This window comes from Equus asinus, chromosome X, assembly GCF_041296235.1.
Source record: "Equus asinus isolate D_3611 breed Donkey chromosome X, EquAss-T2T_v2, whole genome shotgun sequence".
NCBI classification, from domain to species: Eukaryota; Metazoa; Chordata; class Mammalia; order Perissodactyla; family Equidae; genus Equus; species Equus asinus.
In genome coordinates, this window is record NC_091820.1 from 11,810,374 (window position 1) to 11,823,388 (window position 13,015).

General features: G+C 39.3%; 1 protein-coding gene across 1 annotated transcript in view; it reads right to left on the reverse strand.

Moving 5' to 3' along the window:
• The window catches only part of ACE2 (angiotensin converting enzyme 2), a 44,107-nt gene that overhangs the window by 22,639 nt on the left and 8,453 nt on the right, over window positions 1-13,015 (reverse strand). The window contains exons 2-7 of the mRNA XM_044764461.2: window positions 9,923-10,081; window positions 6,346-6,439; window positions 5,768-5,911; window positions 4,226-4,338; window positions 1,922-2,027; window positions 764-861 (exon numbers count right to left, since the gene is read on the reverse strand). Of these exons, the coding sequence (XP_044620396.1) occupies window positions 764-861; window positions 1,922-2,027; window positions 4,226-4,338; window positions 5,768-5,911; window positions 6,346-6,439; window positions 9,923-10,081 (714 nt within the window). The remainder of the gene's footprint in view (window positions 1-763; window positions 862-1,921; window positions 2,028-4,225; window positions 4,339-5,767; window positions 5,912-6,345; window positions 6,440-9,922; window positions 10,082-13,015) is intronic.

Below are 13,015 nucleotides of genomic sequence, written 5' to 3' on the forward strand. Positions count from 1 at the left end.
TTTGAGGCCCCTGCAGCTTTACATTTTTATTCTGCTGTGGACTTTTCCCAGGAGTATGTTACGTATGTGAGGGTGTTCATTGCATTGCTGCTTACAGATTTAAAACTGTTAGCAAGCAAAAGTCCAGGAATGCATAAATAGTAAAGTAAATAAATTATGGTGCAACTATCTGAAGAGATTTTATACAGCCAATAGAAGTATGATTATGAATTCTACCCAGAAATGTAGACTATTAGCTGAATAAAGAAAAATATACAACTATAATATGATTCCATCAATGGAAGGGAACACAGAGAATTTAAATAATTTTACCAAGATGGTAACAAAAACATGATTTAAAAATTATTTTAGAGACTCTTCTAATATTTCTAACAGCAATGATTTTTTAAATATGCAAAAATCTAATGATATCCTTTATTTTACTATTCATAGAGATTACTGACTAATTGCTTAGCAATGAGTAACTTTGGAAAGAGTGATGCCAATCAGTTGATAATTCCACATCTTGCTGCTTAATGGAAAACTCAGGGTATCTCCATTTTTAATATCTCTTAGCAAGATCAATACCATACCTGTTATTCAAGGTACTTGGTGTCACTGACATTGTAAACCACTTTTCCATGAAAAGATAGCTACATAAAAAAAAGTTTAAATTAGCTTGAATTTTTTTTATTTATATGGTTTTATATGCAAAAGATAAGAAGAGAAGGCATAAAAAGAATTTGAGAATTCAGACTTGGTTTTCAAGGCCTCTTCTTCCTACCTGGTCCACCATTGCATCGGTAACATCTATGTTTGGTTTCTGTCCAAAGGGGACTGTCAAAGAGTATAGATTTGTCCAAAATCTACCCCACATATCACCTATTTTAAAAAAAGATTCATTAATACATGACAAAGACAGCAGAAGTATAGACCTGATTTTACATAGTGAAAGAGGTGGGATTGGTAAATGGGCCATAAAAAATAATCTTGAGGGAAGATGCCTAGTTTAAATAAACTTTTTAATTTTTTGTGGTAACATTGGTTTATAACATTATATAAATTTCAGGTGTACATCATTATATTTTGATTCCTGTGTAGATTACATCATGTTCACCACCCAAAGACTAATTATAATCTATCACCACACACATGTGCCATATGGTATTCTAGATTTAATCCAGAATGCTACGTATGCATGACATGAGCTTTTCAAACACATATATTTTATTTGGCCTCAGCTTCTGGGGTGGGGAGGCGGGGAGGGGAGGATGGCTATTCTCTGGAGGGGAATTACGAGGTTTAATAAAGGGCCCCAGGTCTTGCATGGTCGACGAGGCTCCGTGGCAGAATCCAAAGTTCTTGGAAGATTAATTCTCCTCTTAAACTAGGCATCTTCCTTCATGATGAAGATTTCATTCATTATTCATATGATCCCAAACCAAGTACTTTTCAGCAAAAGTAATTGGTGAAGTTTAGAATGAAGCTTTCACTCAGGCTATACGTTAATTCTAGAAAGCCTTTCTCTCGCCCCTGACCACCTCCAGCCTACCAAGTTTCTTTTCTCTGACGATATAACTAAAATCCTAAACTCCACCTCAAGAGTTTAGCCAACCAACTTGAATGGTAAAACTTATTTTCCTCATTTCCACTCTCATTTGAACTTGGTGTTCTTTCTCTAGTTATCTTAAATACCCCTTTATCCTTTAGATTGTTGCCAACATAATAACTCTTTATGTATAAAATAAAGTAACGCAATACAGAACGATTTAAAATGGCTTTCTGTTGAAGAAAGTGCCTTCAAAATGTGATTTCTATAATGTTACTCACTTCATTCACAGAATTTTTCAAAAGTTTTATGTTGGGTCTCATTCTAAAAAACAGCTTTATTGGTGGAAAGAATAAAGAACAGGGTACACAAAGAATTCCTGGAGTTTCTTACCAAGCAAATGGGCAGGGAGGCATCCAGTCGGATTGATATGGGAAGGGTAAGTATCCATCAACTTTGCCCTCACATAAGCATGAAGATGTTCATATAATGGTTTAATCTGAAAAGCCCGGGAAGAAAGTTTAAGACCAAGAGTAGCCTACTCCGATTTCTAACCCCCAACACTGAGAACAAGAGCTTCCTTAGACAAGTGGAATTTCTTTAAATTCTGATTTCTTTTCCTCTCAAATATTCTGAAGAGTTTAAAAGCATTCCCTCTTCCCAGATATTGATGATGACTAGCCCCACCACTTAAGCAGTAAACATATCTGGAGGAATACAGGTCCCAAAATGAAAGCAGCTGCAAAAAATATTCTTTTTTTTTTTGAGGAAGATCAGCCCTGAGCTAACATCTGCTGCCAATCCTCCTCTTTTTGCTAAGGACGACTGGCCCTGAGCTCACATCTGTGCCTATCTTCCTCTACTCTATATGTGGGACGCCTACCACAGCATGGCTTGCCAAGCAGTGCCATGTCCACACCTGGGATCCCAACCAGTGAACCCCAGGCCGCTGAAGCGGGATGCACGCACTGAACTGCTGTGCCACCGGGCCGGCCCCAAAAATATTCATTTTTAAGGTGCTGCCTACTTCCTTTGTTTTTGTTTTATTTTGTTTTACTGAGGAAGATTTGCCCTGAGCTAGCATCTGTTGCCAATCTTCCTCTATTTTGTATGTGAGCTGTCACCACAGCATGGCCACTGTTAGATGAATGGTGTAAATCTGTGCCCGGGAACCAAACCCGGGCAGCTGAAGTGGAGTGTGGTGAACTTAACCAGTAGGCCACCAGGGCTGGCCCTACTTCCTTTATTTTTAAATTGAAGTACCATTTATATACCATAAAATCCATCCATTTTTAAGTGTATAGTTTAATGAGTTTTAGTAAATTTATACTGCTGGGCAACCATCACCACCATCCAGTTTTAGAATATTTCCATCACCCCAAAAACTTTCCTTGTACCCATTTGCAGTCAATTCCACTCCCACTTCTATCCTCAGGTAATCACTGAACTGATTTCTGTCTCTATAGTTTTGCCTATTGTGGACATTTCATATCAATGAAATCATACAATATATGACCTTTTATGCCTGGCTTCTTTCACTTAGCATAATGTTTTTTAGGTTCATCCATGTTATTGCATGTATCAGTAGTTTATTCCTTTTTGTTACTGAGTAGCATTTCATTGTATGAATACATCAGAGTTTGCTTCATTTAATATCCCATGGGTAAAATTCATCAGTTGAAGGACAACTAGGTTGTTTCCAGTTTGAGGCTATTGTGGATAATGCTTCTATGAAGCATTAATGTCTTTGCATGGATATATGTTTTCACTTCTCTCGTATAGATACCTAAGAGTGGAATACCTTAGTCATGGTAAGTGCGTGTTTAACTTTTTAAAAAATTGCCAAACTATTTTCCAAAGTGTCTGTACCATTTGACATTTCTGTTAGCAGTGTATGGAGGGCTCCAGTGTCTCCACATCCTCACCAACACTTGGTATTGTCAGTCCCTTTAATCAAAGCCATTCTGGTGAGTGTGTAGTGGTTTTTAATCATGGTTTTAATTTGAGTTTCCCCAATAATTTTTTACTTGCTTATTTGCCTGTTGTATAATTTCTTTGATGAGGTACTTGTTCAAATCCTTCGATCCTTTTTTTCAGGGTTGTTTGTCCTACTTCCATTTTTGATAGCTCTGCTCAACTATAGCTATGACAGAGTAGCTTCACATAAGAAGTCTGAAGCCACAGGGGTAAGGGGGAGATGTAGGGGTCAAAGTGAAGGAAGAGGGAGACATTGAGAAGTGTCCATGGAACACTTCTACTCATAAGACTCTCCCTTCCCTATAAAGCCTTCCTTAGTCAAAGGCAAGGAAAAAATAGTATCGATTGTCCTGAGGAAGGAGGCAAAGCCTACCACTCTGCTAACAAAACAAGACAGTGCCAGCCCCAGGTAGCTCCTGAAGGCCATTCCTTATTATAATCTAAAAGACCTTTTCTTCCTATAATCTTTCCTTCTTATAATCTTGCTATTGGTAATTCCTGGTCAGTGGATGAAAAGGGGAGAAAAGCAGAGCAATTCTGATCATCTGCTGGAGTTGCCCTATGATTCTTTAAAATCTTTTCAAGTTCTAATATTCCATAACTCTGAGGCCTGGAAATGGCTGACCAATGTATTCAGGACAAGCCAGAACGTCTTTGGTCACCGTCCCTTCTTCCCACACACTGCCCTACATCTGTGTCTGGGTACACTTCCTCAGTTACCTCTGCAAAGGTGCGTTCCACATCTTCAATCAACTGGTCGCGGCTATAGTCGTAGCCACTCGGCCCCTCTGCTTCATAATCTCCTCTCCAATAATCCCCATAGTCCTCATAATCTGTTTTTGAAAGAGGAGAACGTAAAGGAAATAAAGAGATAAAGCACAGTATACACATATTAGCCTTGCTGAGAGGTTAGAAAAAAATCCAAAGATCTGTCACATTTTCATTGCCCTTCTAAATATCAACTCAAAGGGATGCAAATGAACAACAGCCCTAGCTAATGTCTGTTAAGAACTTGCTCTGTGCCAGAAATTTAAATGCATTATCTCACTTAATAAGCACAAAAACTCTACAAGATTGATATTATTATAATCCCCACTGTGCAGATTAACAGTCTGCTCTTAGCTGGTTAAATCATTTGTCCCAGGTCACACAACTGGTAAGGGGCTGAGACACACTCCTAGTCTCCTAACCCTGGGTGTCTACTCTCTCCGTAGGTCAATTCGCATCTTTAGCTTTAAAACATGTGATTGGATCTGAGTTTTTCAATTCTCATTTTGTTCAGGGCCTTATAGTTTCAAATATAACCTAATTCATCTTAGACGTTGCCACACTGGGTCTGTGTTTGTTTGCAAACTATATGTATACACAGCACATCTCTGTGTGCTTCGTGTAGTGTCTCATCACCAAGAAACACGAGCTTGTGTTAGGGTATTAGCTAATAACATTTGCAAATGTATTTTAATAATTTTTATTTTTACAGGCACTTTTGCAGTGGATGATCAGGAAGATGAGAAGAGAAACAAATATTTGGATGGAAGGATGTGGTGAAGAGTTCTGTCTCCATCTTGCCTATGGCTTGAGAATACGAGTTCAAGTGGCAGAGAAAGACATTTAAAAACAACAGGTTAAAACAATTCTTCCTTACTCAACCCCAGGAGGCAGTGAATCATCAAAGCATAGAGTTATTCATAATGCCGTGACTTCAGCTCATTGTTAAGGCAGGAGAATAAGTTAGGAGATATGGAAATTCACCCCCATGTGAAGATTTTTTATGATCACGTGATTTGAGTTATAATTACAGCTGCAGAAAATTATGGGTTTCCAGCCTAAATGAATCTGATTTTTTTCTTTCTGGGACATCACCCTGAGGTAAACACACAACCTTTGAGAATGAACTGTGGCCAGATGGGAGCGGGCGAGAGACAGTGTCTCTGTCCCTCATTCTTTCTGAGAAATAGAATCCCTATTCAATCCCCAGACTACTTCAGGAACCCCAGGAGATGAAGACCTTCCCAGATAACTGATTTATTTGAGGCCCTGTAATTGAATCTCACTCCTGAGCTCTTTAAACTGTAGAATGTCAATGCGCCTTGCCTTATTTCCTAGAAGTTTCTTATTTGAGACAGGTAACCTGAATTGTTCAGCAGACAGTCATTAATTTATGGATGCCTCTTATATCAAAGGGAAGCCTTGATAATTCATGAGAAATAGTCCTATGGCCTCATAGAGAGCTTCAGGACTTCTACAAACCAGCAAACTTACTGTTTGCTCTTGCCATCTCATTTTTCAGGACCACATACTCTTCATACAATGGCCTCAGCTGCTTGCCAACCTCAGACCTCCAGCCTTCCCAAGCCCAGAGCCTCTGATTGTAGTCTTTGCTGTTTTCCATTATGGCATCTAAACCTGTTAATGCAAAGCACCCAAAGGGAAATAAACATGCATTTGTAAAATTTTTATTTGTAAATAATTATATGAACTTTAAAGAATTAAAAGTAAGACATCAAGGTCTTAAAGTTATTAAATGAAATATCATGATTCATTAATTTCCTCATCCTTATTAAAGTTCCAAAATATTTCTGCAGAGAAAACAAACCATATAAATCATTTAACTACTAACATAATTAAATTACTTGAATGTGACAGAATTTACAATGAAGTTTTGTTAGAAGCTGAAAGTTCATCTACATGTTGAAACACTCATATTTGGAATCTTCTCACCTTTGGTTATTATTCATATGAAAGGCACAATGTCATCATCTAATGTCAATCTCATTTTTAAAACTTGGAACAACAAAAAAAGTAAATTTCATAATCCCTGCTCAAAATTAATAGCCTACCTGGTTCAAGTAATAAGCACTCCTGTGGATTACTTGGGTTACAAACTTTTCCAGTACTGTAGATGGTGCTCATTGTATTTAGAATTTCGTTCAACTGCAAGTTAAAGGCAATAAACAATGTTAAAAATGGAAAATACGCTAAAGAGAATGCTAATGTAAAGATATCCTTTTGACCATGTGATTTTCTTGCCTCAAAATACAGCAGTTCACATCTTCTTTGCCAAGTATCTTCCTTTATGTAGAGTAGGAATATCTCAGTTAAATTTCCTCACTATCAACTAGCATAGAGCCTTATAAACACATAATAGATATATGTGGAGTGATTGAAATAAACAGATCTACCAAAATCCCAAGAATGTTTCCCACCTGCACATGCACAGAGAAGTGCATTTGTTGTTTCATTCAGCATTCATTGAGTATATATTTATTGAACATCTACTATGTCCTACACTCTGACAATTCTGACACGAGCAAGTCACTGGTCCTCAAGGACCCTACAGTCATGGCACAGTGAGGCAGCCATGAAACCAATAATTACATGACAATGTGACAAGTGCTATAACTGCCACCAAAAAGTGATGTGGCAGTATGAGGGGGGAGTAGATAAGTTAATGACTTGGAGATTTAAGAATGGCTTCAAAGAGAAGGGGACATTAGAGTTGTGCCTTGGAAGAGAAGTAGGAATTGGTCAAGTAGAGAAGGGACATGGAGGGTAGAGCCTAAAAGCTGGAAGGAGGTTGGGACAGACAAGGAATTTTCAGGGAGTGGTGACATGTTGAAGGAAACTGGAGTAGCGGTGCTGATTGAGGGAGGTGGAGGATGTGAGAACAGAGAGGTAAGCAAGGATCACATCACAAGGGACCTTCTATGCCATACTAAAGAGTTTAAACTTTACCCTGTAGGTAAAGGAAAGTAAGATAATAGAGTAAAGCAGAGCTACTCAAAGTATGGTTCATGGACCAGTGCAAGTCAGCAAATGGTTTGTTCCCATTCTGTGATAAGTACCTGAATTGAGGGTATAAATGTTCATAAACTTTTAAAAACAATTTGATATTTCTGTAACATCCAAGCATGTGATCAATGAACTCAACCAAGTACTGATCTGCAGAAGATTGGTAATAAAGGAGAAAAGGGAAGAAGAGAGGGAGCAAAGGAGGAAGGAAGGAAAGAAGGGGGCGGGGGGAAAGGAGGGAGAAAGGAGAGAACCACAGATGATTTAAGAAGCACTGGCTGAAAGACTGTTTTCCTTTCTCCTATTTCCTTCTTCCATTATTCTTTCACTCTGCTACAAGAGTCATTATTTCAAAAGATGAAAGAGATCCTATGCTTAAAACTTCAACAAAATCTCATACTCCAAAGGAATCAACCCAAATTCCTTACCATGGCCAAAAACCCTCATGGTCTCTTTCTCTAGCTGCTTTTTCAATCTCCCCTCCTTCTTCTCCATTGAATTCATGCATCCTTGAGTCTCCCCTCTTCCCAAACACTTCAAGCTCTTATATATGCATTTCAGCAGGTTTCATTCCATTAAAATTATCTGGGATCTTTTAAAAATACAATGTCCAGGTTCCACCTAGGCTAAATCAGACTGCCTAGACTCTAAAAGACCAATGGGCAAAGTTTCACACAGTGTCTGTGAAAAAGATGGGGAAGCATGGAATGCATAAGATAAAGTGGATTAGTAACTACTTGCATAACTGGATCCAAAGAATGCAGAGCAATAAATATCAACTTGTAGGAAGATATGTGCCATATGGTTTCATCCTTGTCCTTATCATGCATTTTTTCTTTTTATAGATGCAGATGAGAACACAGAGTTCCAGAGAACAAGCAACTGGGAAAGAAGACTTTGATGTTAAATAGCCAAATATTTTAGATAAAAATATTTCAATAGGTTAGATCAAGGGTATGTAAACTATGATCTGCAGACCAAATCCTATCTGCTGCCTGTTTTTGTAAAGTTTTATTGGAACACTTGTTTACGTATTAGATATGGCTGATTTCCCACTATAACAGCAGAGTTGACTCACTGTGACAGAGACAAAATGGCCCACAAAACCTAAAGTACTATCTTTCCCTTTACAGAAAAAAGTTTGCTGACTTCTGGGCTAGAGAGATGGGATGAGAGATGTTATTTTTTTTTAAGAGTTTATTTTTTCCCTTTTTCTCCTCAAAGCCCCCCAGTACATAGTTGTATATTCCTAGTTGTGGGTCCTTCTAGTTGTGGCATGTGGGACGCTGCCTCAGCGTGGTTTGATGAGCAATGCCATGTCCGCACCCAGGATTCGAACCAACGAAACACTGGGCCGCCTGCAGCGGAGTGCGCGAACTTAACCACTCGGCCACGGGGCCAGCCCCAAGAGATGTTATTTTAACGGAGTGAATATAGGCTTTCTTGAATTTGGAAAAACTACCTACCTAAGAATAGAATTTTAAAAGGTATCATTTTAGAACAACATTGGCGGAAGAGATTTGAAGACTGCAATGACAGTGATGTTGATACGAAGCAACCATGAAATCTGACTGTCAAAAAACCAAAACCAAACAAACAAAAACCTACTATCATTCTAGACTGTCTTAGTACATGTAGAGCATAGGGTGCAGAATGTCATATTCCTGCTCACCTCCATGCAGACCACAACCAACTCAGAGTGCTGTGTTCAGTTCAAGGATACTGACAAAATTAAGACAGCAACTAGGAGAGGTTAGGAAACTCAAACCCATTGTATAGGGGAAAAATGACAGAGCGAAGGAGGTTTAGCCTAGAGAAGAAAAGACTCAACTAGTTTTTTAAAATTAGCTGCCTTCATTATTTAAACACCATTATAGAAAAGAGCAATTTGGCTCTAGAAGGCAGAACAAAGTCAGGGTAAAGCACTTAACACTCAAAGGAGGGAGTATCTTTTCCATCAACTAGAGGGACCCTCATATGAATCTTGGAAAGAGGTGAGTCACCCATCCCTAAAGCAGTTTGAGCTGAGGTTGTTAGCCACTTATTGAAGTTGCAGAGGAGAGTCAAGAATGAAAGGGGAGTAGGATCAGGCTACATACAGGGCTTCTCAAGCTTAGCACTACGGACATTTCGCACCAGATAATTCTTTATTGTTGGGGGTTTCCTTGTGTATTGTAGAGTGTTTAGCAGCACCCCTACCCATTAGATGCCAATAGCAACTCCCAGTTGTAACAACCAAAAAGGTCTCCGGACATTATCAAATGTTCCTGGGGGGCAAAATCACCCCGACTTGAGAATCACTGACATAGACTAAGTGTATTCTTCAGGCTTCCTGATCCTCGGGAAGGTGACCTCCGTATTGGGTGCCCATATACACCACAGTGCCCTGACAATCCCACCTTAACGCTGTGTCCTAACATAATTATTACCAGTGTCTTTTTTCACTCTCAAAAGGATTCCAATTTGGATGATAAATTATGCGGTCGTCCTACCTTAGGTACAGAGCTCTTTCTAATGTCAGCATTACTGTCTTTGCAGATAAAGGAAGCAGCCATGGGTGATACTAATGTTTAATATTTCCCAAATATTTCAAATCTTGGGATTAGTGCTAGAATGTTCACATACGCGTTTGCTCTTGTCTGCTGAGAGCACTGATGACCCACTCTGCTGAAGGGCCTGCAACTGACGCTTGACTGTGAGATTCTGAATTTCTTCTAGTGGATAAGTTTTGGCAAGCTTGCACTGTTCTTCATAAAAGGCAGACCATCTGGCCCCGGCTTCATTCTGAAATGACAAAAAATGAAGTCAGAATGGCACTGCTTGAACAGATAGAACAGAAAATATAGTCCAAAGAACATCTCTTGCAACGTCTCATATTTCCTGAGTGGTTTAGTTCTCTACTTTGCTGAAGGTCAAGGCTCAAGCTAAGAGCGACCAGGCCACTCTTTATCACTCTCTCTTTCTGGCCCAGTGCCTAGTTTTCCCTAGGGTCCTGTCCCCAGAACTGGAAGAGAATTCTCACAGATGATTCACATTGTGGAGCTCTGGAATTTATGGCCTTAGCTCTGTGATGTGGGTGAATGGATCAAGGATTTAAGGATTAATACTCTAAAGGGAGAGTCCAGTAGAGCTCAGAGTGGACTTAATGGGGATAAAGTGCCTCATGACCATGAGAAATGAGAACCAGATTGCAGTAAGCTCCATGGTGCCATGGCTTACCAGAGATTCTGATCTTAAATTATGATCCCCAAACAACGTTGCCTTGAATATGGCCATTTGGTAGCCATGGTGATTTTCTACCAGCAAAAGAAACCAACAAGCAGGTGACGATGCCAGGATTCACTTGCTCCCCATCTTGAACATCAGTAGGCAAGTGAACTTCTCCAGACTTCTTTATGCAGTCTTCTCTCAATGCACAAACTTATTTCCATTTATCAAACACTAAGATGAGTGACTGCTTTGTACATTGTACTTCTCTAGACCATACAGACAAAAGAAGTAGCATATGAGGCAAGTAAGAGCTCCATTTCTGGAGTCAGACACTGCTGACTAGCTATGTGACCTTGGGCAAATTGCTTAGCCTTTCTGAGCCGGAATTACCTTATCTGTAAAATGAGAGTAATAATAGGACATACTTCAAAGGATTGTTGTAAGGACAAGAAGAATTAACAGATAATAAAATATAAAAAATATATCCTAAGCATTCAAAATGTTACCTATTTTATTAGTTATAGGAAAAAAGTCCTTGTCCTTAAGTTGCTTACAGTTTTATCAGACAGATAAGATATGCATCATGACTGTTTCATTAATGAAACATAGGAGCATATGATAATGTATAAACTATGAGTGGGTCAATCAGTTTCTGTTATAGGAAAAGAGAGACTCATGCAAGTGACCAGATTTAGCCAGGCCCTGATGGAAGAGGTGGGACTTAAGACAGACCTTAAAGTAGGTAGGAATTGGATGGATGTAGAACATTTTGCAAAATAATTTACCTCATTTGATCTTCTTAACAACCCCATGAGATAGAAAATCATTCTAGCTCCATTTTTCTTATGTGCAGAAGGGAGCTGAGAGAAATAAACAGAGGAGTTGGCAATCAATTGCCAGTATTTGGATCCTGGATCCTGTGGAAGACAGACTCTAAGATGGCTCCCATGATCCCTGCTTCCTAGTGGTACACCCTTGTGCGTTTCCCTCCCTTTGAGTGTAAACAGGACCTGTGACTCACTTCGAACCAGTAGAATATAGCAAAGGTGACAGGATGTATATGTTTATGTTACATGAGACTGTGACTTTTATCTTGCTGGAAGACTCTCTCTCCCTTGCTGACTTTCTTGCAGTAAGATGCCATGTCGTGAGCTACCCTATGGATAGGGCCACATGATAAGGATAGCCTCTGACTGACATCTGAAGGACCTCAGTCCAGCAGCATACAAGGATCTGAATGCTGCCACTAACCACATTAGTTTGGAAGTGGACTCATCCCCAGGTGAGCCTCAGATGAGACCACAGCTCTAGCCAGGACCTTGACTGCAACCTTATGAGACTCAGAAGCACATCTAGCTAAGCTATGCCTGGACTCCTGACCCACAGAAACTGTGAGGTCATGTGTGTTGTTTTAAGCTGGTAAGCTTGTGGTAATTTTTACCCAATAGATAACTAGTGCAGACTCCAAAGGCAGGACTCCAGGCATGATTGCACTTTCTAGACCCAGGAATTTTACTCTTATCCCGTGAATACCACAGAGTCACTTAGGGGTTGCAAGCAGGCATGTGACATGATGGAAACGGAGCATGGAAGTGACAGTAATGGATCAGACAAGAGATACAGAGAATAGCGGCAGCAAAATGGAAAATGATTTCTCTCTTTATTGGCACACACAACCCCTCAGGGACTACCTCTCGATTAACCTTCACAAACAATCTTGTGAGGTAGTTGTGTTTGTCTCCACTTCACAAACAAGGGAGATGAGGCACAGTGCAGGTAAATAACTTTCCCTAGGTCACACAGCTAGTAATTGGGAGAACCAGGGTGTCAACCCAGATATGTTTACCTCCAAAGTTAATGCTCTTAACCATTGACTATAGATCATATTCGACACATTCTAGTCTTCTCTCTAACATGCATGAGTGGGAAAGAGTGAGCTATGGAAAGAGGAGTTTGATCTACAGCACAGACTCATCTATGTGACCCACCACTCCCCTCTCAATCCTTACCTTTCTTCACCCAGTCAAGGATGATTTTACTGTCAAGCAAAATTTCTGGTAAAACTTTGATACCAAACTATAGAAATAATTTTATTCTCCATCTACTTTGAAAACTACTCACAATCCCTCAAAGGTCTTAGTCTTAGAACTTTTTTTTTATTATACTGCCTATGGGAACATTAAAGACGTCTTTTTTATTTTATTTATTACAACCATACTACGAATATACTTTATAGCACAAAAAACAGTTACTTTATGTTGCCTTGAACTTTGGCCCCTGAGGACATACTGTTCTGCCCCAAGCTATTCTTTTTAATATTATTTACAATTTATTCCATACCCTCGCTCTAAGGCTCCCAAGCCTAAGTAAAGCGGACAGCTTAGCAGTTATGCTGAGGATCAAAGTCAGTTCATACACGACTACTAGATACCTTAGACAGTGGTCGATAGCTATGCGTAATTTTTGGACCAGAATGATGAATGAAATGAAACATGTACAGTCATTTAC